The 24,903-nt window shown below is 47.3% G+C and overlaps 1 protein-coding gene across 3 annotated transcripts in view; it reads left to right on the forward strand.

The window, feature by feature from the left end:
- The window catches only part of OSBPL3 (oxysterol binding protein like 3), a gene marked incomplete at both ends in the record, with an annotated part of 88,870 nt that overhangs the window by 2,260 nt on the left and 61,707 nt on the right, over positions 1-24,903 (forward strand). For 2 of the 3 annotated variants that reach the window (XM_080701085.1, XM_080701086.1), the window contains 7 exons: positions 14,997-15,113; positions 15,271-15,324; positions 16,015-16,128; positions 17,919-18,086; positions 18,655-18,778; positions 21,837-21,940; positions 23,338-23,494. In XM_080701085.1, the coding sequence (XP_080557211.1) occupies positions 14,997-15,113; positions 15,271-15,324; positions 16,015-16,128; positions 17,919-18,086; positions 18,655-18,778; positions 21,837-21,940; positions 23,338-23,494 (838 nt within the window). Of the gene's footprint in view, positions 1-14,996; positions 15,114-15,270; positions 15,325-16,014; positions 16,129-17,918; positions 18,087-18,654; positions 18,779-21,836; positions 21,941-22,138; positions 22,232-23,337; positions 23,495-24,903 lie in introns of all 3 variants that reach the window. The other variant, XM_080701084.1, reaches the window with a different exon arrangement.

A 24,903-nucleotide genomic window follows, 5' to 3' on the forward strand; every position in this document is an offset into this window, starting at 1 on the left:
CACCTTCTGATGTCCAGTTGCCTGGCCGTCATTTGCAGCATGAGCTTTTCGTGTAAGGGCTGCATGCCAACCGATGGGCTTTTTCTGATGTACTTGGTAATTTCAGTTAGCGTCTCATCCTGCCTTTGCTTCCCATGGATTCTTTCTCTGTCTCACCTGACCCACTTAGGGATTTGCTGTTACCCACTTCCTATCTGGAGGACCCTGGCCAGATCCCAGCGTTAGGTCTGCAGCCAGGAGCGTCTCTTCCATGACGCAGCTGGGGCATCCAGGCATGGCGCAGGTCTGGTCCAGGGCAGCGTCTGCCTCCTCCTTCCCCTGGGCAAGCCGGTTCTCAAAGCCCCTCTTACTGAGGTGTGGGGCTCCCTCCCGCACTTTCTCTGATCTCCAGCGAGCCTGGTTCAGGTTCCAGCCTTTTCCTAGGGACATTTTAGTCCAGGTGGCTTTTGAACACGTCTGCCTATTGTATACATTCTATTCTATTTTTTCTGATCTATAGAGATATTTAGTCTGTTATTTTGCCATGGCCTCTACCTTCCGCTTTATTGAAGTATCATTGACAAAAATTGTGCCTATTAATAGTACACTCTATATTGTTTTGATATATGTATACATTGTGAAATTATAACTGTAGTCAAGCTAGTTAATAGCTAATGTATTCGTTGTCTCACTAGGTGTGTGTGTGTGTGTGTGTGTGTGTGTGTATGTGTGTGTGTGTAGTCAAGAATTTTTCTTTTTTTGGGGGGGTAGTACTGGGAATTGAACCCAAGATATTCTACTTCCAAGCTATACTCCAGTCCTGTTTTTTGTTCTTTACTTTGAAACAGGGTCTCTCTAAGTTGCAGAGATCCTCACTAAGTAGGTGAGGCTGGCCGTGAACTTGCAATCCTCCTGTCTCAGCCTCCCAAGGACTGGGATAATAAGGGTGCGCCACCACGCCCGGCTGCAGCAAGAGCATTTAAGATCTACTCTCTTAGCAAATTTCAGGTGTGATTGTCCCTTGGTTTCCCTGGAGGTATTGATTTTAGAATTCCTACATATATCAAAATCTGAGGGTGCTCATGTTTCTTAGTTAAGAAGGCATAATAACTGCATACAACCCGTGGACTTCCTTTAGTATGCTTTTGAATAATCACTTATTATCTAATATAAATTCTGTATAACCAGTTGCTTAACCAGTTGCTGTGCTCTATTGTTTATGGAATGATGGCAGGCCTGTACACATTCAGACAGTTTTTTTTTCTTCAAATCTTTTCAATCCACGGTTGGTCTCATCCATGGATGCAGGATCTCCAGGGCCAGGTATACACAGCGTTGCTAGCGGTGGTCATGAGGTTGTACCCGAGCTCTGCAGTACTTGTGTATCTAGCTTTGACCGTCGACCACAGCTCCCCCTCCCCCTCCAGGCCCTGGCAACTTCATCCGCTGTCTGCATCTGGTCTGGGCGCTCACCTTCTTTAGAATGCATCTCAGTGAGATCCTGCAGTGTTTGTCTTTGTGTGCCTGGCTTTTTTTTTTTTACCCCTTAAGCTAATGTTCTCCAGGTTCACCCATGTTGAACACAAAAGACAAGATTTTCTTCCTTTTTAAGGCTGAATAATTGTATGTGTGTATAGGTATGTGTGCGTATGAAACATCCTCACTGGCGATATTTAATCTGTTTTGTATCACACAGACACAAAAGATCCCCAAATGCTTATAACTTTGTCCCTTTTTACTAGTTTGGAGTGTTGGTGGCATTAGGAAAGGGGCACTAAAACTCCATCTGGGCTGAAAACCTTGATTTTTTAAGTCATTTTCACTTAAATTCTCACCCGGCACACTCAGGTAATGATGAAGATCTCTGTGTTGTAGCTACACTGACTTTGTTTTAGTTCCTGAATTTGCCCTTGTCCTTGCTTTTTGAATTGAATTTTAACTTTGAATTTTAACTTTGAATTGAATTTTAACTCTTTCAGATCTGCTCGTATAAAATCTCAAGGGGCTATTCATTCATGTGTAGATACTCCCCTACGTGTGTGTGTGTGTGTGTGTGTGTGTGTGTGTGTGTGTGTGTGTGTGTCTGTCTGTCTGTCTGTCTGTCTGTCTGTGTTAAAAGACTTTGCTTCCTTGAACGAGAAAATGAGAACGGAAATATGAAACGCAAAGCCTGGCACATTGGAGACATTCAGGAAGTGTGGATTAAGTTAATGAAGGAATCGACCTGCAGTTGCTGGGTAGAAGGATTCCTAGTCATACTGCTCCATGGGTGGATGACGTGGATCAAGGGACGTCTAAGTGGGAAGGGAAACGGCTATTTAAAAACCTACGAAATGTGAGTGATTGCAATTTCCTTTTGTCTTTTGCTCACCGCCCCCTTACATTTCCTTCCTAGAACTTTCCAAGCAACACATTTCAGAAGCCAGATTAGGCTAGACAAAGACAAGTGAACATGGTTTGTCTGTGCTGAGCGTCGTGTAGCCCTGCGTCTCATTTCCACAACCGCCGACTATTGAGAGCCTATATTAAATGCCCTGAGCAGGAAGCTGTGAAGCCCCAAAGTACAGGACCACGGAACAGACCTTTATGAAAAGGAAATCAGCCTCGATTTCAAAGACCACAGGTTATAAAGAGGGCACAGCCTCTTTTCTTTTATGTGTCCTTAGCATTTGGCACAGAAGCGAGGAATCCAGAAGTGAATCCTGCCAAAATAATTGACCAGTGCTTCCCTCTGCATTGTGAGGGGATTTGAAATGGGGAGCCTATTGCCGGCTAGGCCTCCTACCTTGTGGAGTTGGCTCTTGTCACCCGCTTTCCCTGGGCTGGTCCGAGTGGCATCCGAGCTCCTCTGGGGTCACCCGACGGCAGTCTATTTCTGCAGGCTCTTAGATGATGCTGCGCTCCAGAGAGCACAGTCAGCCTGGGCTTTGTGCCAGAACCCATAAGCCAGGTGAGTCGCCTGGGGAGAATTAGCCAAGTTTCGAGCTGTATATTAGAGCCATAATGATCAGGTGTTTATATTTTCAGCTCTTAAAGTATTGAAAACACTTAGTCGTCTCACCGATTTCTTTTAATTCATCATGGCCTTAAGAGGTCCTGTAATCTGCCAGCTGTGTTTTGGGAGTAGGGGACTGTAAGACCAGTGAGGGGGGTGACTTTGTGATTGTCTCGATGGTATCCCAAACTGCTCCAACTACGGATGGTATCTGATTTCACTGACTACCATATGGCAGGGTACCTGAGGCTGGGTGACTTATAAAGGGGGACAGTTTGTTTTTTCTTTTTTTCTTTTTTCTTTTTTCTTTTTGGTGTATGGATCTGGAGTCTGCGAACCCAAGAGAGTGGCGCTGGCGTCTGCCCAACTTCGCAGGAGAAGCTCGTGACGCTTCATCGCATGGTGGAAAGTGGAAGGGCAGAGGGCAGGGACGGCCATGCTTCAGAACAATGCACTCCAGGTGACAAATCCTGTCCCAGGAGACGAGAGCTCACTCCCCAAGCAAAGACATTAATCGCTCCTGGTGACCGCATCATCTCCCAACACCACCAAATTTGGTGGGCGACCAAATTTCAGCACGTGTTTCAGAGGGCACAAACCAAGGTCAAGCCACAGTTGCCCAAGGTCGCAGAAGATGGAAGGCAGAAAGAGTAACCTCTGCATTCAGGCAGCTGGAGTTGGGAGTCTGGGACTGTTCATAAGCTGTTTGTCCTTGAGGAGGTTACACAGCCCCCTGTGCCTTAGCTCCTTATAGGATGGCGCAGATTGCCTGGAGCCTACATGTCGGATGTGTTATAGACGTGTGGGACAAACCCTTCGCCTTCCATGAGCAGGGGAGCTGCCCCACAGGCGACCGCTTCCCAGTGCAGAAAGAGATGGCTCGGCCCGGGTCTCCCTGCACCGAGAGGAATAGCCCGCAAGGGATGCCGGGAATTAAACCTACTGCTAGCATCTTACAGCTGCCAGTATCTTTTCACACTGTCCTTTGGAGTCTCCAAACAACCCAACAAGGTCTGTCTTGTTCCCTCTACTGTGGAAAGAAAATATGGCGCAGCAGAGACATTGACGGATGTGCTCAGAATCACATGGCTGAAAAGTGGCAGGGGACCAGGACACCATCCTTTTGGGGAACACTGGATTTCTTTCTTTTCTTCTTCTTCTTCTTCTTCTTCTTCTTCTTCTTCTTCTTCTTCTTCTTCTTCTTCTTCTTCTTCTCCTCCTCCTCCTCCTCCTCCTCCTCCTCCTCCTCCTCCTTCTCCTTCTCCTTCTTCTTCTTCTTCTTCTTTTTTTTTTTTTGTGGTTCTGGGGATGGAACCAGAGGCATTCTACCTGAGCTGCACTCCCAGCCCTATTTTTTTTTTATTCTTTATTTGAAGCAGAGTCTCACTGAGTTGCAAAGGACCTCACTAAGTAGCTGAGGCTGGCCGCGAACCGTGATCCTCCCGTCTCAGCCTCCCAAATGCAGGGATGACAAGCGTGCGCCACCACGCCCGGCCCTGGGTTTCCTGAGATGCTAGAAATGACTATTTAAATGGGCTCCCTCCACCAACAGCCCTGTGAATGCAGAACCAAGAATAACCTGGAGGGTCAAAGCAGCTGGCCAGCCTCTGTTTTTCTGCAGCTGTCTTTTCTGGTGGGACTAACAGAAAAAAGAAAAAAAAAAGAATTACTTGTGTATTTCTGTCTTCATTTTTCAGCGTCTCGGCTTCTGGGCCTTTTCCTTCTCCTTGCTGACCTTTCAGCCACACCGCTGGTTGTGACATTGTCCCCAGAGGTAGGGAAGGCCAAGGAAGAAGACTCGTTCTCAGTGTGTTTCCACGCAGGGAAGGGCTTGTGAAGAAGCCCAGGAACGTTCTGTATGGGAAGGAGGATCAAGCACATCTTCAGGGAGTCTCTGTCCACAGATGAGCCTGTTGGCTCTGCTCCCAGCTCAGAAGGGCGGGAGAAGCTGAAGTCCTGAAACCTTCCTGCGGGTCTCACAACTCTCCGTACCGTTCTGCGGTTTCCGGATCACAAGCTCATACGTATGCAGTGCATTTTAGAAATACTACTCGGGTAAACGCCACGTGAGGTGCCTCAAGAAAGCCCTGTTGCTCCTTGATTGGCAGAGGCCATGAGTGCAGGACACAGGAAGGCAGAAGCCTCACCCAGACACTTGGGTTGACAGCATGACTTCCCAGCCATGCAGTTTCTGGAACATTCTTGAGCAAATGTGAGCTGAACCCTCTCCTCTTGAGGAGAAGTCTGTCACAGTTACGTTATGATGATAATAGAATGCCAAAGGCCCCAAAGTGACCGTTGCAAGAAATAGGACACTCCTGGAATAACCGCTGTCCTTCTGAGGCCCCTCCTGGACGCTGTCCTGTACATCCCTGGCCGCGTGGTCTTGCCCTGTGCAGAGGGCTGGGTGGTGTCCCACCAAAAGCAGGCTCATATCTTGGTCCCCAGGCCTGTGAATTTTAACCTTATTTGGAGAAACGGCCTTTGCAGGTGCTGTTAGCTTAAGAGTCTTGAGATAAGGAGAGTTCTCTGGGTCCGCTGGCGGGCCCTAAATTCACCGACACGTGTTCTCGTAAGAAATACACACCCAGAGAAAGCGAACTGAAGCGAAGGGGAGGTGGAGACAGAGGCAGAGATGGTCTGAAGTGACCTGGTTACAAGCCCAGGACCCGCACAGAGTGCCAGGGGCTGCCAGGACCCAGAAGAGAGCGTCAAGGAACAAATTCCCCCAGAGCCCCCAAAGGGAGCGCGGCTCTGCCGACGACCTGCATTTTGGATCTTTGGCCTCCAGGACTGTTCGAGGATAAACTAATGTTGTTTTAAACCCCCACGTTTGCCCTCACTTGTCAGGGTGGTCTCAGTTACCCAAGGCGCTCTGCCTCTTCCTGTGCATCTGTTCTCCTGAGTCTCAGCTCAAGCCCTGAGCCCTGGGGATCGTACCCACCACCTTGTCTCAGTCTCCCACTTGGCACTTACACATTTTTTTTTTTTCCGGTGAGTCTGGGGATGGAACCCAAGGGCATTCGACCTCCAAGCCACACCCCTGCCCCCTGCCCTATTTTTTATTCTTTATTTTGAAACAGGGTCTAACTAAGTTGCGGAGGGCCTCACTAAGTAGCTGAGGCTGTCTGCCAACCGCGATCCTCTGGTCTCAGCCTCCCAAATGCTGGGATTAGAAGCGTGCACCACCATGCCCGGTTTATCGATTTTTAACTCATGATGACTTTTTGTTTTTAATGCTGTTACGGTTTGGATATGAAATGTCCCCCAGAAAAGATCACGCGGTGACGATGCAGCGGTGTTCAGAGGTGAAACGATTGGACCAAGGCTTGAGTCTCCTCAGTGGATAAATCCCATGAGGGATTAGAATTTGAATGGACTTGCTGGGTGGTGGCTGCAGGCAGGTGAGGTGTGGCCAGAGGGAGTGGGTCACTGGGGCCGTGGCCTCGGGGGACCATAGATGTCCCTGGTCCCTTCCCCTCTCTCTGCTTCACGGCTGCCCTGAGCCACTTTCCTCTATACCCTGCGCCATGGTGTTTCCGCCTTGGAGCTGGCCGACTATGGACAGGACCTCTGAAACCATGAGCCAACATATTTTTCTCTTATAAAATGATTATTTATCTTGTTCCTGTCACATATTTTGATCATAATGTCAAAAAAAATCTATCTAATACAAATGTATACAAACTTTTTGAGGGTCAGCCCTTGGGTGTAAATCTTTAAGTGTCCAGTACCACCACCACACTTTAGCCATTTGAATAGGGCCCATCCTACTAACTCTCAAACTGAGGGTTCGGTGACTCTGTAGGGAAAGGCAGTCATGAAGTATGCCTTGGGGTGGGAATTGAGACCTCCAGAAGAGACGCTCCGGGCTGTTGGGTGGGTGGACAACGGCACTGTCGCATTGTCCTTGTCTCGTTATCAGACGCCGACTTGTTCTCCCTGGGGAGACAGTTGTGCTGGGGATGAGGGTGTGTGTGTGTGTGTTGGGGATGGCGGGGAGGCGGCTTGGAAGGACTCCACTGAGGATCTGTCCACTTCTAGGTGGTCTTGTCCCGGGGACCTTCAGCTGAGAGGTTCTGTGTGTCTTCTTCTGCTTCTGTCCACACATGGGCTGCACTGCCCAAGAGTTTGTGTCCTTGGGGCACGCTACTTTGGAACTCCCCAGTGTTCTCATCTGTAAAAGGATGATAATACTGCTCTTGTTATATAATCGCCACCAGGCACAGAGAACAGATTCAATACATAATTGTCATTCTGTGGCACACGCCTGTAATCCCAACACTTGGGAGGCTGAGATAGGAGGATTTGAGGCCAACCTCAGCAACTTAGTGAGACCTCATTTTATAATAAAAAAAAAAAGGGCTGGGGGTATAGCTTGGAGGTAGAAGGCCTCTGGATTCCATCTCCAACACCAAAAAATAAAAAATAAAAAAGTAATTGCTACTTTAGTTCCCAAAGTCTCTCTATAGTTGATCCAAACTATAGAAGCCCAGTGGGCATTGATGGGCTGGGTTTCTAGTGACTGCCGCATCTCCAAGAGGATTCTGTTTGTGGAGCGGAGCATTATGCAATGAGGAAAGTACAAAGAAGATGCTGGTCAGAGCCTTAAGTGGCTGGGTACCATTTAGGGGAATATTCAACAATATTAATAATCTCCAAATATATCTGAGGAGCCTAAAAAAGTATCAAAGTAATTGCAGCCATAAATGCTGAGTGACTCATCAGCCGGTAGAAGCAGCTATTATATGTGCCTTCAAGTTATTGTATTAATACTTTTTCACTCACAAAACCATCTAGGGTCAACACAGGGCAATACGCCCTTCTCTTTTCTTTGGGAACAGCCTCAGGTGGGGCTGCGGAGCCAGCCATCCGAGCATCTCTTTTATCTTGTGGTTTTCTCCGCCGTGCCCCTTCCTGCCCCTCCCCTGCCTCCCGAGCTCTCTCAGGTATCAGACAATGCTGGGGCATGGGCATTTTCCTGTTGTCTAAGTAATTAAGGCACGGGTGGTTTTGGTCCCTGGCTGGCTAAGTAGGAAGGCTGGAAGTATTTCAGGACCTGGGTCATCAGGATACTCTGGTGTGGGGTCCATGAGCCACCTCTGGTGTGAGGGCAAGGGAGACAGCTACCACTCCTCCTCTGCGGCCTCTACATGGGCTCAGCCTTGCTCAGCCTCCATTTTGGAGTCTTCTCACCTAGATCCCACTGTCAGGGCTGGCACTCGACATTGCTACGCTGAAGCAAATGTGGCTTTTGGGATGGCTGAGTTTATGATCCAAGATGGAGAAGGGACCTCGTGGTCCCTTTATGCTGACCTCCCTCCCTGTCCTGGAGTTCCCTCTGCAGCGCCTCTGCCAGGCAGCCATTGGCCTCTGCTGGAGCCGCCCGGGGATGTGGGAATGTATCCTTTCACAGAGCAGCCATGGCCTTTGCTGGTTTTCGCAGCAGTGATTGGTAAATGACCAGACGGCCCATCCTTGTGCAGAGCTCAGGTCTAAGACCTTATAACTTCTACCTTTCAGTCCTGGCATTGTCCCTGGAGTCTAAGTCAGAGCCCATTTCTTCAAGACACCCTGTCTTCTAGAGCATGGTTACTCTCAGTGGGCTTACGGTCCAGTGGCAGGTGCAGAATCTCGCCCGCACACACGCCTCAGAATGGAAATGGACACGGATCCCCAGGTGCTGTGCCTGCATCGTGTACTTTGAGAAGCACTCAACTTGAATCACATATACCACCCTTCTCTTATTTAGTCCATTTCCTTTTTTTAATTGCTATTATAATCAGGCTGGCTGGTGCTCAAAAAAAACCTTAGTTGAGGAAAACTCCAACACCATTTAGCAGGCATCGACACTTTTTTGGAGGGCATCAACTCAACTCTCAGTCACTGAAGTCTTAAGTACAGAATTTATCTGACATCAGAGTTAATCCGTTAACTGAAAATCTATTGACCAGTATTTCCATGTGTCTTGTCTTGTAAGCATGAAGTGTAATATTGATGATCTTCGGCCTTTCCCGATAGGCATTAGATTACCAATGCCTGGAATTATTAAAGACAGAGTGGTTGTGATCCACATGATTAAATTCTGAGTATTGCCTTGTGTTTTGGGGGGGTGTTACTTGCGGATTGAACCCAGGGCATTCTACCTCCGAGCTACACCCACATGCCCCCACGTAGACCTTTTTATTTTTTTGTTTTGAAACTGTCTTGCTTGGTTGATGAGAGTCTCACTGAGTTACTGAGGCTGTCCGTGAGTCTGCTGCCCTCCTGTCTCAGCCTCCCTGATACTGAGGTTACAGGGATGGGCCGCCACACCTGGCTTGCCTTGTGATTTTTAAAAACCTGATAAACTGTGTAAGTCACTGCAACAGCCCACTCTCCAGTCATGCAAGATAGAGGCAACTTCCCAACGCTTGCTTTTCCACCGCAGGAAGAATGAAAGTCTAAATGGCTTTCTATTTCTGACATCACTGCAGGCGCAGTGACTAAGAATCCAGCCTCTGAAAGGTGCCTAGGACATGCACAGCTGTGCGGGGGGAGGCGCTTTCCTCTCGCGCAATCAGCAGTATGGAAATGAGTAAACGATCAGCTGCCTTTCCAACCACAAAGCAGCTTTCTATCTTCGGCGCTTTTTTAGACATTCAGTAGAACAGTCTGAATTTAATGTCAGATGACGGGGCCAGACTGTCTTCGTGAAAGGCAAGCAAAAGCCCTTAGAAGCCCCTTCCCTGGCCCTGCTGTATTCCTCACTCCATTCATGACTCGCAGCCCGGCAGCAGCCCAGCTGTGCTGCGCTTGCCCTCCTCAGTGGCCAAGCCCACCCCGTATCGTTTCAGAATATTCAGCTCAAGGCATGTGTCCTAATCCGGGCCAACAGGGAAAGGGGGGGCCGTAGGACCCATTCCCCTAACTTGGTTCCTTTAGTCAAAAGACACCAGCAGCTCTTTTTCTGTCCTGAGAGCCAGTTCATTCCAATATAGCACATCTTGTCGAAGTCCTACATACTGAAGTCCTTCAGTAGATATTCAGGGCCCCTGTTTTGTAGGCAATAGGTTTATAATGAATAAGACACAGATTTTAATGAATAAGACATGGGACCCACATTCTGGCTTGGGAGGCAGACAGTGCAAAGAGATTAGCGTTTGAGCTGATTGTCATCTGAAGAGGGGGAGGATTTATGCTGGGTGGAAGAGGTTTGAGGTTAAATAAGAATTCATCAGGCTGAGGAGGAGATATGGAAGACATTTCGGATGTCTTACGAAGTTGCCGAGACTCTCACTGCATTGCCGAGGCTGTCCTTGAACCTGCGATCCTCCCGTCTCAGCCTCCCAAGCACACCGCGCCCAGCTCCGGGCATTTTATATTATGATAGTCTGTATGGTGTTTGTGCTATCTCAGTGTTCCTGAAGCGCTCTGTTTTGTGGTACGCTGCCCAGAACTGGAGATACTGCTCAGCTCTTTTGCAAGTCAACCATTTAATGCCTTTTGCTTGGTTTGAGAAAATAATCTCTTTTCCTGTTGGAGTCCCCATTAAGTAACACACTGGGAGAATTCTCTGAGTACCTATTACATATACAGGACCTGTCTGGGGTTTAAGCAAGTTGAAAAGATAGTCCCTTTGATAGTTCAGGAAGAAAAGTCCAAAGCTCTTAGGATACAAAGGAAATAAGTCATGAGTTAACGAAATGCTAAATTATCTACTCGTGGACAGCAATAGTGCTGTAATTTATAGGAATCCAGGATTGATGTGGCTTGGATAATTTAGGAATTGCACGGAAAGAGGTAGAGAGAATTTACAGGGATGGGAAAGATGAAGAGAAAATTCTAGGGAGCTGGGATACCGTATAAGGGAATCACAGAATGTGTGACCCTAAAGGCAAACACCATATCATATCCACTTTCGTACCGCAGGAAGGACGGGCCACGGTGGAGCCTGCAAAATGGCTGTTGGTTTCAGGGGAAGTGAGAAGCCATCGATAAGAGCTGCGTCTTATTGTGGTTGTGGTTGGGGAGGGAGAAAACAGACCATTTGAAGAGGCACCAACAGGACTTGGTTATAAGAAACCACTAAGGCCTTCCCAGTTTTCAGAGTGATTTTCCATACGCCAGGCCTTGGCCTGCTACTCTTTGTCCCAGGTGTACACAGAGTCCGCGCTGGGTCATCAGCGTTTCTCACCCTGCCGTCACCTTACCCACCACCCTCTTGTCAAGAGCAGAAGTAATGGCCCCGTTACTCTCCTCCAATGAAGTTTACTACTGATGTATCTGTCCACTTGTTTTGGAAAAACATGAGCAGCATGTTTTTCTATAATATAAAGGCAAATTCAAAGACCGTGGTTAGTACTAAAATAGATTTTTCAATATGTAAAACCATGTCTATATGAGAAGACGTAATGAGATGGTCAGATACACTTTGCATTTCGGACATGTGGCTATAAACGAGGACACCACGCGGCCTTTGGTGATGTGGTTGTCTCCATGGTGGGCAGCACTTGGTAAGGTTTCAGAAAGAACAAAATATGTATGGTCTTACCTGTTAGTCAGTTCTTGTGTTCTTGAAAATTCATGGTATGTGAAAATATGTTAGTATATGTGAGAAACAGAGTTCACTCCTGTGCTCATGTGATCCTAAGCAGTTTTTTACCTACAAAAAATGTCTCATAACACTTTAGAAAGACGTTCAGAACCAAGCGTGGTGGCACCGCCCTGTAATCCCAGTACTTGAGTGACGGAGACAGGAAGATTGCAGGTTCAAGACCAGCCTCAGCCACTTAGCAAAACCCTAGTTAAAAAATAGGGCTGGGAGGGGGTGTTGCTTGAAGGCAGAACACCCCTGGGTTCAATCCCCAGTAATAAGGACGGACTCAGGAACCTGACGCACAGGGGCACAGGAGGGAGAGGACTTGGATGCACTGCCCAGAGGAAGGGTTGCCAGTAACACTTTCTCTCCCAAGGAAGGAAGGAGAACAAAGGAAGGGAGGAAAGAAGTCTGTCTTTCAGAATGTGGGACAACTTTTTCATTGTGCCAGACTGAGGCATCATGGAACGTCTCACACTGTCTCTAACTCCCAGCCATTAGACGCCATCACTTCTCCACCACGGTGATTCCACAGCCTCAGAGGGATTGGTCCTAGCCACTGAGAACCTCCCAGCTGCATGCTTTGCCCAGGTGTCAGCCACTGACTCGGAAATGTGATGCCCAGGGACAGAGGGAGAGGACTGGGATGCGCCGCCCAGAGGAGGGGTTGCCGGTAGCACTTTCTCTCCCAAGGAAGGAAGGAGAGCCTTCACATCTGGCTTTTCCAACTTGGCAACGGTTTCCAGTTCTGAGCTCAGGTGGAAAATAAAAAGAGGAAAAAAGGTGACATTTTTGTAGGGGGGGATAGCAGACTCTTGGAACTTTTTTTTTACGTGATAGGAACAATGCACCCTAACTCCCTGCTGGCCATGTTGACTCATTGTGAGAAATGTACTAGGTCTCAAGACTCAGAGGCAGTCTAGTTCCTACATGAATCTTTGGTACCGTTTTGGATCTCACCCACGTGTTCCCCAGTTTTTCGAAGTTGCAATAACAGCTAATCCCTCTTGGCATTTGCTCTGCTCAGCGGAAGGCGTGGAGCAGATGCGCAAGGATTGCTTAGTATTAGCACCCTGCACGTTGCCTTCTGCTTAGGCGTCTGAAGCCAAACAGATCCAAAGGGCTCGATCCACGCCCAGGACGGTCCAGAGCCCGGGGTTCTCATTAATTGACAACGCTCCACGTGCCCGGCCGTCACAAGATGGGCACGCTGTGTCTAATTTGCAAGTAGTCATTTGGCCCAAAGATACTGGACACACTTCCAGTCTGTGCCACACGATAAGACTCCAAGGACAAATCCATTTGCAGCCTCATTCCAGGACTCAGATTATTCACTGGTCATCAGCTGGCTTGTGTTGCCAGGCTGACAGGTTAGGCATTATGGGGAGCTCAGATTCTACCAGACCCTTAATACTCACAAGGAGCCTGTTTGTCTGGTATAATATAGATGATAAATCTCATCTGCATCATCTAAGTAAGTCGTGAGCCATTGGAAAAGCAGGGTGGGACCCTGCTGGTGTTTCTTACTTTCCTCCGGAGGAGGTGGAATTTTTAACTCAAGGATCTTAAAGACTCATGAATGTTTAGACAGGTACAACACTTGAAGTTTGAGGAATGGCTTCTTGAGCCAAAATAAATGAAAGCAGGAGTTTTGTAGCTTTTTGTGATGCGTGGTGTGGCTTCCCATCTCTTAATGATTTGCCATCTCAAATTATTATCTGGATATATAATTAAGTGTGTTATATTTATAACTGGTAATAATCGCTATCAAGAAACCTCATTCAAGGTTATTAACTTTCTATTAACTTCTCTAAATTAAAAGCTGAATCTATTTTCTTTATTCCACTGAAGAAAAGCCTTTCACACCTTCAGATTCTGAGAAACCACTGGGGCATCTCAAGTCTGTGATGTACCTTTGGCTCCATTCACAGTGAAAGGCAACCGGGTAGACGGCAGATGGTCTATTGGGTCATTAGAGAAAGTGGGCTCGTTACCAGAACATGTCCCGGATGTGAGCGTTGATCTATCAGGTCTTTATAGAAAGAGTTCAGTTGCTGAGTATGCTCACTACCAGAACGTGTGCGGAACGTGAAGATCCATCTATTTGGGTCATTATAGACGTGCCGGGCATGGACTCACAGGAGCATGGACTAAATGTGAGGGCACCACAGAAAGGAGCCGCCCTTTCACCCTCCCTGTTAGACATCTGTGTGCTGGGGCCCGCGTCTCACCGCCTCTGCTCCCCGTTTCTGGCTTCATTTGCTGTGTGTCTTCTCGCACCTCTCAACTCTGCCTGTCCTGCCTGTCGAAGGCTGGAGGTCTGCTCAGGGCAAGGTCATCAATGTGAAATTTTGGCCAGAGTGATATGCATGCATTTCCACATTGGAAAACATTTTCATCTGATGGTAGTTGCTGAGTGTATGTGTGCATGGGTTCATCATGAAGATAAGTTCATCCTCGGTATGGACTCTCAAGATGTGTACGCTTCCAGTCTATCATCCCAATAAAAAGTGTAAGTAATAATAAAAACCAACCCTCCCAGCCACTGGAATATTGTTTATTTTGGCTTATGTTCTAATTTAGCAATGATGTGTGAATTTTAAAAATAAGTTTTCACAACTTTTAGTATTTTCTAAAAATTTCGTTTAAAATTGTTTTTAGTGGGTTGAAATAATCTAAATATTTAACAACGAAAGATTAATTATAACAACTACTAGTATCACTCCCAAACTGTAAACAGTATTACTCAGCAGAGTAATATTGGCCAGAAAAAAAAAAGATATTTTTGAAACAAAATAAAGGAAAAAAACATATTTCTGGAAAAGAGGGTGAAAATACTTGTTGCCAAACCATCTTTTTGATGCTTCAGGATTTCCACTACTGTACACCTATAATCCCAGTACTTGGGAGGCTGAGACCAGAGGATCACTGGTTCTTGGCTGGCCACAGCAACTCAGTGAAGCCCTCAGCAACTTAGTGAGACCCTGTTTCAAAATAAAAAATAAATAGGATTGGGGGTATAGCTCAGAGGTAGAATGCCCTGAGTTCAATCCCTAGTAACACACACACACACACACACACACACACACACACACACACACACCCTTCCAGTCTGACGTCTGCAGCTCTAGACTGGCGTCTAGTGAGTAATCTTTGGGGGCTGCCCAGGTGAGCAAAGATAGAAGATATGGTAAAATCTTTCCCTTTACCTGTGGTTATCAGAGTTTACACCAAGAAAGAAAGAAACACTCTCTTCTGAAAAAGAACCTTAGAAAAATAAAGTCCAGTGCCATTAAGCATTAAACCCACAAGGTCCAGAGACCATATGGAAATTAAGTGTGAATTAAGTGTGAACCCGGCCAGGCGCACCGCGGATGGACAAGGCTCTTGCTTGTGGTCATCTTTTGAGACACACGTCTAACATGGCCTCTCTCGTTGGAACAGGACAGCTGGGAGGTGGTGGAAGGCCTGAGGGGAGAGATGAATTACACCCAGGAGCCGCCGGTTCAGAAAGGATTTTTGCTGAAAAAGAGGAAGTGGCCCTTAAAAGGCTGGCACAAGGTAAGGCGCTGAGCTCGGCTCCCCTGGCGTGCCCACCCCAACCCACCCCATCCCATCCCTTTCGACACCTGGTTTGCTTGATTTCAAGTTTGTACTTAAGACCCAGAGAAGGATGCTTCAGTAGAACTTCTTAATGGATTGTACTCTCTTCCCCCAGAGATTCTTCTACCTGGACAAAGGAATCCTGAAATACGCCAAGAGCCAAAGTGATGTAAGTCTTCTCGTTGGTCCAGCACGCTGCTGAAGGACCTGCGGAGGCATCCGTGGTCGGCACAGGGGAGGGACTGTGCACAGCAGACACCCGCAGTGCACTGAGCTGGAAGCCTTTTGTGGCAGCTGTTTCTCCAGGTGGATTGGGGGGGGGGGGTCTCTGGGCTCCAGGTGGGCTCGGGTCACCTGCCAGTCAGGGTCTCTGTCCCCCTGCTGGGTCTTCCATCTCTGTGCATCTGTTCTGGTTTTAGGGAGAAGGCTTCCTTGTAGCTAATGACAGGGACAAAGCTTAGTACAGGTGGCACCCCCCCCCCACGGTGACTGGGGGGCTTGGCAGAGAAGACTGGCTGAGGAGAAGTCCCTCCCAGCCTCCTGCCCTGGCTTGTCCTTTAAAGTTACTTCTGAATGAATTTGGACACCAGGTGCTAATTCAGCAGGCGGCGGCACAGGCATGGGTTAATGCGTTGCCCTGAGAGTCACGAGGCTAGCTTTCTGGGTTCCCCGCATCCTGCTATGGGATAACGCCTCGCTCTCCTCATCAGGGAAATGGGAGAGAGCTTTCTGCCTCCCGGGGCACGGCAGAGGGCACGGCGCAGCGCCTGGCTCGGTCGTCCTTGTGTGCCCTGGGAGTGGGTATGGCGGAGAGGTCGGGAGGCGGGGTGTTCTCATGCAGGCCTCCCCACGTCCGCAGATAGACAGAGAGAAGCTACATGGCTGTATCGACGTGGGGCTCTCCGTGATGTCCGTGAAGAAGTCGTCCAAGTGCATAGACCTGGACACGGAGGAGCACATCTACCATCTGAAGGTGAGGCTGCTCCGGCGCCCGCCCGCCGCGCAGGCCTCCGGCCTCTCAGCAGTGTGGTCGTTGTCGTGTGGAGACCCGGCCTCACTGTGCTGCCCGGGCCGCCAGTTTTGTTTAACCCCTATTCTAGTTAACGGAAGAGAAGTAATTATTCATTTCAAATACTTTGTGTGTGTGTGTGTGTGTGTGTGTGTGTGTGTGTGTGTGTGTGTGTGTGTGGTTCTGGGGATGGAACCCAGGGGCATTCTACCTCCAAGCTACACCCTCAGCCCTATTTTTTATTCTTGAAACAGGGACTCACTGAATTGCAGAGGGCCTCACTGAGTAGCTGAGGCTGGCTGAGAACCTTCCATCCTCCTGTCTCAGCCTCCCAAGTACTGGGATTACAAGCCTGGAGCTGCTGGAACAGAACCATGGCTCGTTAGTTAACACAGGGCTTTTATTCTTGTGCCTTGTTTAACCAATAAAAGATGTCAGCACGAGTGCTTGAGACACCGACTTTAAAGGGCCCCTGAGAGTCAATCAGCGCAAGATTGACACAAGATTCTCGTAAAATTCCTGTTAACCACATCTGGGAAATGAAATCCATTTCAGGAACACAAAGTAGGGGAGACAAATGGATGTGGGTCTGCTGTCTGCGTTGCTCTTCCTGGAAGAGACACTTTAAATACTACGCGAGGAGTGTTGAGCCTGGGAGGCACCCAACTCCACACAAGCCAGCCCAGCGGTTCCTCAGTGAATGGCGCCCCCCATGTGCAGTGCACCGGCTTGTTCTCTGCTGCAACACTAGAGAACGTGTTCATGGGCTTGGCCTGGAGTGTCTATCTTGGAGAAATACCAGTTGTCCTTTTGGGTTATTTTAAATTGCAGATGCGTGAGCGTTGTTTTCTAATATATAGTTACGTATCATTTTTCACTTTGAAAATAGTAATGCAAAATCTTGTACCCACACAAGAAAATATTGACCTTTAAGGACTACCGATGATACTGGCTCAATTCTTCTTGGTATTTTTATAAGCTTTTTAAATATTTTTAAAATATTTGCTTGTTAAAAATTACTTAGTTTACAAACATTCTTTATAAAAATTTAAAATCAGTAGTTACTCTTCTATGGAGAGAGTGGCTAAATGTCTATAATAATAAGATGATACTTATAATACTCAATCAGATATTGTTCTTTTCCTGAGAATGGGCAGATGTTCTTTTAAATAACCTTCATGTTCATGAACATAGGCTTCCCAGCAATGCAGCTTTTGTCAGCATAGACGAGCGAGGGTAAATAGGAAGAATTTACTAATTCATTCCAGTTCAGAGGAGACTGACTGAGGTCTGAATTATAAAAGCATTTAAAAATGGTGCCAGTATTCATTGGGGATAGGAGAATCTGGGAGCAGAGAATTGGGAAGACTTTACGAAAAAGATAAACATAAATTCAGTTTATTTGTTGTTTATTTATCTAGCACTGTTTTGCTCTCTTAAAAATATCATCATAATTAGACCTTCTCAAAACCTACATATATACTTTATGAAGACAACTTTTAAGGCATGTGGTACTGGGAATTGAACCCAAGGGCATCCTATCTCTCTGAGATACACTCCAGGCTCTGTTTTATTTTTGTTTTGAAACAGTCTTGCTGAGTTGCTGAGGGGCTAACTGCATTGCCGAGGACGGCCTTGAGCCTGCAGTCCTCCTGTCTCAGCCTTCCAACTACTGGGATTACAGGCATGCACCACTGTCCCCCACTATAGTTATTCCTTTCAGCAAGTGACTCTTTGAATTAAACCCATTCTAGGTAAAGTCAGACGAAGTCTTCGACGAGTGGGTGTCCAAACTCCGTCACCACAGAATGTATCGGCAGAATGAAATTGCCATGTTCCCCCGCGAAGGGAACCACTTCTTCCCGGGGTCGACGGTCACAGACTCCGTGCCGGGGACGTTTGACCCCATTTCCAGTAGGAAGGTAATAAGTGTTTTGCAAATAATGAATCTGCAAGAGGGAGCAGCTCTAGGCAGGCGAGACCCACACTGAGAGCCAAGTAAGAGGAAAGTCTGGCTGGTATTTGATTATACGCCTTGCCCATAGTCAGAACCAGGATGGGAGGCACATCTGATAATGGTAGGACAGCACATAAGGTGGTTTATTATTCCCAAATGCTCTAGCATCCTCTAGACCCATTTGACCTTGGTTTTCTTACCTTGTGTAAAACACAGTAGACACATGGACAGCCACACAGAATTGCGGGCTATTTTCATACATTCATGTCCTTACTTCGGTATCACCATTGGACAGAATAAGAAGGAAATAAATACTGTCATCTGAGGCCTGATTGCATGGTATGGCCCAAATGGAAATGGGGTGACAGTCGGAGAAGGAAGGGGCTCCTGTAGGGTGCTTTGCTAGAAGCTTCTTTCCAATACAGGCAGATGGTATCCATTAGCAACTAACCCATCCCGTTATCCTTTACCCTAAAGTGTCCCCCTTGGGCTCTGTTTTTATTTATAACGTGCTCTTGTCTTCTGTGGAACAGCGTAGCAGTATATGCAAGCAGAATTCCTTTCAAACTGGAAGCAATTTATCATTTTCTTGCGGTGGGGAGACACGAGTCCCGTTATGGCTGCAGTCTACAGAGGACATGGAAAAATGCTCCAGAGGTAAAGTGAACAGGAGCCTTTGCTCCTTTGCACCGTGGCTCTGAAATGACGCTGGTTCGGTACCCCCCCCCCTTAGATGAGTTGTTGTTCTTCCCTTCTCTGGTCTACATTCACTCCTGTAATTTGCTAATAAAGGTTGCAATCATGATCAACAAAAGACACTTCTCCTGCCGAGCTCTTGGTCTTAGCCAGGGTGTGCATGCAGACAGCTTTGCCTTCCTAGTCCCCCGGCACAGATGCTGTTTCCACCTGGCCCCACACATCCAAGCCTCCAGCGGTGTGGGCGCTGCACAGAGCTTGTATTTTAAGTGCCAAAAATAATTGTGATGCACACCCAAGACTTAGTCCCCAGTCTCTCACTCTGCACAGAAGTCAGCTCAAGATGGATAAAACATCTAGAAAGCAGATCTGAGGTTTGCAGTGAGTAGAAGCGGGCACAGGATCAACTCTCCGACATAGGGGCACTGGGAGAGACTCCCTCAGTAAGACCCCAAAGCTCAGGAAGTAAAACTGAGGACCAATAATCGGGATGACATTAATGGAGAACTAATATCTAGAACGTACAAAGAACTTTAAAACTTAACACTAAAAAAAAAAAATCAAATAAGTGAGATTTGCCACGCACAGAAAGAGAAGGGACATATGTTTTCTTTAATGTGCTAAAGCTAGGGAGTGTGACGGATACCAGAGGGACTCCAGATAATGGAGGGGAATCCTCAGGGAAGCCAGGGAGGAAGGGGAGGGGAGGAAGAAGGCTGAGGTTCATTCATGGAAAAGCTGCAGGTGACTGTGTGTATACAAGTGAATATAACATTGTTAACCTGGACACTCAGTATGGGGAGGGAGGAAAAAGAGGAAGCCTGGTGGGGCACCGAGTACTGTGTGAATGTGCACCATGTCAACGTGATCCACATTGTGGCGTGAGACTATAGTGCACCAATAAAAACAAATCAACCCAAACAAAACATGAGCAATTAAACTGAAAAGGCACTTCTCAAAGGAAGAAACACAAATGGCCAATAAATATACCAAAATGTACAACATCATTAGCAACCAGGAAAAGGCAGATCTCAAATCAGCTGAGATTTCATCTAACTCCACTTAGAATGGCAATCATAAAGCATACAAGTGATAATGCTGGTAAGGATGTGGGGAATAGGAACCCTCATATACTTGGTAGGATTGCAAATTAGTGCAATGGCCGTGGAGATCAATTTGGAGGTTCCCCGAAATACTGAATATTGAAGCTCTGTCTGATCCAAATATACCACTCCTAGGTATCATTCCAAAGGAATTGAAATTAGAATATTATATTAGGACATGTATACCCGTGTTTATAGCAGCACAGCTCACAAGAGCCAAATTATGGAACCAGCCTAGGTGTCCATCAACAGATGAATGGGTTGTGTTTCATGCCCACCACCGCATGCGCGCGCGCACACACACACGCACACACGCACACACGCACACACGCACACACAACTCAGCATTGCAAGGGAGAGGGCCACCAGATGATGGAGCACACCAGGACACTGGGGGTTATCTCCCTACTCCATTAGGGTTTTGATAAAGACCCAAGGTTGAGCCCTCCAGCCACACACAAAGAAGCCCAGGTTTCTCAACAGGAATTAGCTGAGATTCTCCAGGGGACTAAAAAAAAAAGGAAGATTTTGATGTAATTGTTTAGATGTGAGACTTGAACATATATAATTTAAATAATTTTTCCAGTTGATTTTTTTTTTTTGGTTTTTAGGTATTGAGGATTAGATGCAAGAGCATTCTACCTCCAAGCTACACCCCCAGCTTTATGTTTTTTATTTTTATTTTGAAACAGGGTTTCTGTAGGTTGATGAGAATCTCACTACTTGCTGAGGCTGTCCTTGAACCTGCGATTTTTCCTGTCTCAGCCTCCCAAGTACTGGGATGACAAGCGTGCGCCATCACGCCCAGGTCTCTGGTAGATTTTGAAGTATAGCCACAATCAGAGAGATGCCAGCATTACCTTGGACTGACCTTCACCTTGTTGACTGCGGAGCTCACTTCCCTGGGCCTTGGGCTTTGCCCTTGACATAAATGTCATTCATTGACCAGTTTCTCCGAGTTGACATCTTGGTAGTTTCTGAAGCATTACCTCCTGACCCGCAGCTTTGGCTGGGGCTGGAAACTTATTAGAAATGCAAATTTTTGCCAGGCATGGAGCCATCTGCCTGTAATCCCAATACTTGAGAGGCTGGGACAGGCGATCACAGATTTGAGGCCAGCCTCAGCAACCTAGCGAGACCCTTTTTCGAAATACAATAGGGCTAGGGTGTTGCTCAGAGGTAGAAAGCCCCAGTTTAATCCCCAGTGCCAAAAAATAAAAAAATCAAGAAGGAAAGAAGGCAGCCAGACAGACAAATTCTCAGCCCCAACCTATATATACTGAGTCAAAACCTGGGAGTGGAGCCCACAGTGCTATAGCTTAGCAAGTTCTCTGAGTGGTTCTGAAGATAGCAAAACTTAAAAGCCACATCTGAAGGCCTTTGAGCCCTGGTTCCTCAGCAGGAACATCTGTCAGCATCAGTGACCAGCCGCTGTGGGCTCTCTGGAGTTAGTGCCTGGGATCTGGGCCGGGAGTGCTTCTATCCCAGGTCCATCTGCAGAGGCTCGTAATGGTCCTTATGCCGGTCCATGACCAACACAGTTATCCTTAGAGATGCCTTCCTCTTATGCATGTGATGTGCGTCCGATCCTTACAGTGGGTAGAATCAGCCTGACACTGCGGATTAGCAATAACAGTGCTGTCGCTGGCTGATTTTCTTGGTTCTCACTGTGGGCCGGTCTCTGGGCACTGAGCACTCTGCTATATATCCACTCCTTTAACCCTCTCAACTCTCAGTCAGCCAAGTGTGTGATGGTCCCCATGTTCCAGATGAGGAAACCAAGTCCCGGAGGAATGCTGCCATTTGCCCAAGAGCCCCAGTTCAGTAAATGCATTTACAAAAGCAGCCTGCGTTTCCAGCACAACGGCCCTTGTTGCCGGTGGGAACTGACGAGCATCCTCCTCTTTCTCCCGCAGACCTGGCACACTGCCACACCTACCTGGTGGAAATGAGCCAGCTCCTACAGAGTATGGATGTCCTGCACCGGACCTACTCGGCCCCGGCCATCAACGCCACCCAGGTAGCTCCTCGCCTGTCCCGAGGGCCTCCCAGCCCCGCTCGCCTTTCTCCTCGCGGCCTTTGACTAACAGCGGGTGTTATCTGACCGGTGGCTTCAGCCAGCCTCGAGAGGACAGAGGCGGCCACTTTGCTGTGCGGTCACCCTGATTACTTTGGTGGGCCTTACTGTCTGTACTCTCTTTCCTGTTTTGAAACCAAGGGCGGAGCTTTTGAAAGCCCCAAAAAGGAAAAAAGATCGCACAGGAGGTGGCGGGCCCGAGCTATTGGCAAGGATGCTAAAGGAACGCTTCAGGTAACCGTCTAACCATCGCTTGCACAGAGCGCTTCCCCGCTGGCCGCTGCCTGCCGCGGGCCGGGGCTACTTTGACTCCGACGGCAGAGCAGACAGTGACTATGTGAAGCTCTGCTCTCCAGGACCCTGGCAGAGAGGGGAGTCCAAAGCTTAGGTCCTCCGGGTTGTAGGATATTGGACAGGGGAGTGTTTTCTTAAGGGAAAATGCTCCAGGTTGGAGGCCTCCTGTCATTTCTAGGGTGTTTGGTTTCCCCCTCTTTCCAGAGCCTGCCTGTCCTCCTCCCTGCCTGAGCGTGCGCTGTGTTTTGTAGGCACTGAGGCCCCGAGTTCTGATGCCCAGTGGACTTACCATCTCTGAGCCGTGGGCCAGCGTGTCTAGGTTCTCGACATCCTACAGACTCTGTCTCTCCAGTTTCCAAACTCCCGGTCCCCCAGCAAGGGTTCGCTGCGTGCTCCGTGCCACCCCGCACAGCCAAGCCACAGGCCAGGGTTAGCTCTTGGCTGCTGCCTATTAAATTGCAAGGCTGTGAGAACCAAAATAAATCCCGAGCTTTTGGATACGTCATTCTCTTGTCCATCCTTGGCTTCGAAGCACTTTATGGGTTGAATTTAAATACGTTTCAAAGTAAAGGATGTTCCAGGCGTGGACGTGAGAAGCTAGTTCGTTAGACGCCTCAGGTACAAATTAATAAAAAGAAGCGTTTGTAGCTGGGGAGGAGACCAGCCTTGGCAACTCAGTTAGACCCTCAGCAATGTAAGAAGACCCTGTTTCACAATTTAAAAGGGGAGGAAAATAGCAACTCAGCTACTGGCTGGTGACTGTGGGGAAGGAATCGAAGCCGGGCAGCGGTAGCTGGCATCAGCACCTGTAGCTTCAGTCCTCCCGTCACTTCCAGAAGAATGTGTGATCCCTCCCCCACACTCATTTCATAAACAGCAGGTGGCTGTGGGAAGGACTCCCCTGAGTTTCATTTCTTTTTCTTCGAAGCCGTCACTGGGTGGGAAGACCTAGCTGTCGAGGCTCTCCCCTCGTCAGCCCCCCCTTAACCCAAGCCCACACCCCGCTGTCTGCATCTCTCCAGAAGCCTCTTCCTTTTGCACTCCAGGTCCCTAAACCTTTTCCTGGCCCCGTAAGACTACACTCCTCCAATCCTAATTTGTCAACGCTAGATTTTGGAGAAGAGAAAAATTACTCCGACAGCTCCGAAACCTCATCCGAGTTTTCTAAAATGCAAGAAGATCTGTGTCACATCGCCCACAAAGGTAAAGGAGCGTTCCTTCTTCCTGGAGTCTGGGGGAATGTTGAGCGCGTGCCTGAGTCCGGGTGTTCATGGAGAGAGCGTTGTTGCCGCTGGTTCATTTTCTGCTCTACTAAGAATCTCTGTGGCCTGGTTTCCATGTGTTTCCTTGGTAGTGGAGATGGAATTGCAAGAAATTTCTTTTTGACCTCTTGGACGAGACAGGGAGAATGTGTGATGTTGGCACAATCCATGGATTGGAAGCAGTGTGTTTTTTTTTTTTTTTAAGTGAGTCTATCCTGGACATATGCAGACTTTTTTCTGGTTATTATCCTATGAAAAATGCAGTATAGTAGCCAGGCATAGTGGCGCATGCTTGTAATCTCAACATTTGGGAGGCTGAGACAGAAGGATCCTGGTTTACAGACAGCCTCAGCTACTTAGTTGAGGTCCTTTGCAACTCAGTGAGACCCTGTTTCAAAATAAAGAATAAAAAATAAGGCTGGGCGTGTAGCTCGGAGGTAGAATGCCCCTGGGTTCCATCCCCAGTACCGCAAAAAAAAAAAAAAAAAAAAAAGCACACACACACACACACACACACACACACACACACACTCGCACACATGCACACATACACACAGTATAGTGACTATATAGCATGTATATCACACTAGATATCATAAGTAATCTAGAGATGATTTTATACATATGGAAGAAGCTGTTACTTGGGGATTGAGTATATTTTAAAAGCTAGGCAATTCATTTAATCCTGATAGGAACTTAAATTGGTGCTTTTCTGGCAAGCAATATGACATATGGTCCAGCTATTTTGTTAATCTACCTAACTAGCAGTTCCCCTTTGAAGAGCCCATTTGGAGGAATTAACTTAGAATATATTCAAATAAAGATATCTTCTATCTTTAGATCATATGAAAAATTAGATGTAGGTGTTCAACATTGGTAGCTACTAGAGAAATGCAAATGAAGGCCATGATAAGCTATCTCTACAGACCTGTTGGAAGAGCTATTTTTTTTTAAATGCAACACCAGATGCTAGGAAGGATACAGAGGAACTGGATCTCTCATGAATTGCTGGTAGCTGTGTAAAATGCTACAGCATTCTGGAAAATAGCTTGGCAATATTATGTAAAATCAGGCATTTATTTATCATACAATCCAACACTCATATTCCTGGACTTTTATCCCAGAAAAAAACAAAGTTTATGTCCATGGGAAAAAAACCTATTCTCAAATATCCAGAGCAGTTTTTGTTATTGTTGTTGTTGTTTGCTTTGTTTTTATTAGACAGAGACTGGAAACAACTCAGTGGCTTCAACAGATAAATGGTTAAACTGTAGCACATCCATACAGTGGAATACTATTTGGTAACAAAAAAGGAACAAACTATTGATGTATGCAGTGACCGGGGTGGGT

Source organism: Muscardinus avellanarius, assembly GCF_963383645.1.
Source record: "Muscardinus avellanarius genome assembly, chromosome: 9".
In the NCBI taxonomy this organism is placed as follows: Eukaryota; Metazoa; Chordata; class Mammalia; order Rodentia; family Gliridae; genus Muscardinus; species Muscardinus avellanarius.